The sequence below is a fragment of the Penaeus monodon genome, chromosome 34 (assembly GCF_015228065.2).
Source record: "Penaeus monodon isolate SGIC_2016 chromosome 34, NSTDA_Pmon_1, whole genome shotgun sequence".
Taxonomy (NCBI): Eukaryota; Metazoa; Arthropoda; class Malacostraca; order Decapoda; family Penaeidae; genus Penaeus; species Penaeus monodon.
The window spans coordinates 9,802,833-9,803,268 of record NC_051419.1 but is presented as its reverse complement, the minus strand read 5'-3'; the positions used below and the strand labels follow the sequence as shown (position 1 = coordinate 9,803,268).

Below are 436 nucleotides of genomic sequence, written 5' to 3'. Positions count from 1 at the left end.
TACACAAAGATTTTATCAAGGTCTAACGATGAGACATGTGCGGTATATATTTTCAAATTTATGCTCGTTTTCCTTTTCAGACCATCGGATATCTAACGTGGTATCTTGAAAAGATGAAAAGTAATCAACCAAAACTAAATCATACAAATACCAAAACTAAAAGAACCAGAAAGCAATTAAAATAATGATACTGATAATGATACATCCATAATAACAATTACAAACCAGATATAATGAGTTCGTATCCCCCTTTCCCCCATCAGGTATCACGTGACACCCCGAAGCCATGGCGGGTATCTTTGAAATTCGCGATTCCAGCCGTGTGTTATCTTGTCAATAATTCTTTTCATCTCAACGCCCTTGCTGTCACGTCACCGCCCGTGTGGCTGGTGCTGGTGCAGACGCGCACGCTCTTCACGGCTTTGGCTTATAAAGT

At 40.1% G+C, this 436-nt stretch overlaps 1 protein-coding gene across 1 annotated transcript in view; it reads left to right on the top strand.

The window, feature by feature from the left end:
* The first annotated feature begins 162 nt into the window (after positions 1 to 162).
* LOC119594913 overlaps positions 163 to 436 on the top strand; it is a 5,284-nt gene continuing 5,010 nt past the window's right edge. The window contains exon 1 of the mRNA XM_037943986.1: positions 163 to 434. Coding sequence (XP_037799914.1) covers positions 234 to 434 — 201 coding nt within the window. The 5' untranslated portion in view covers positions 163 to 233. The remainder of the gene's footprint in view (positions 435 to 436) is intronic.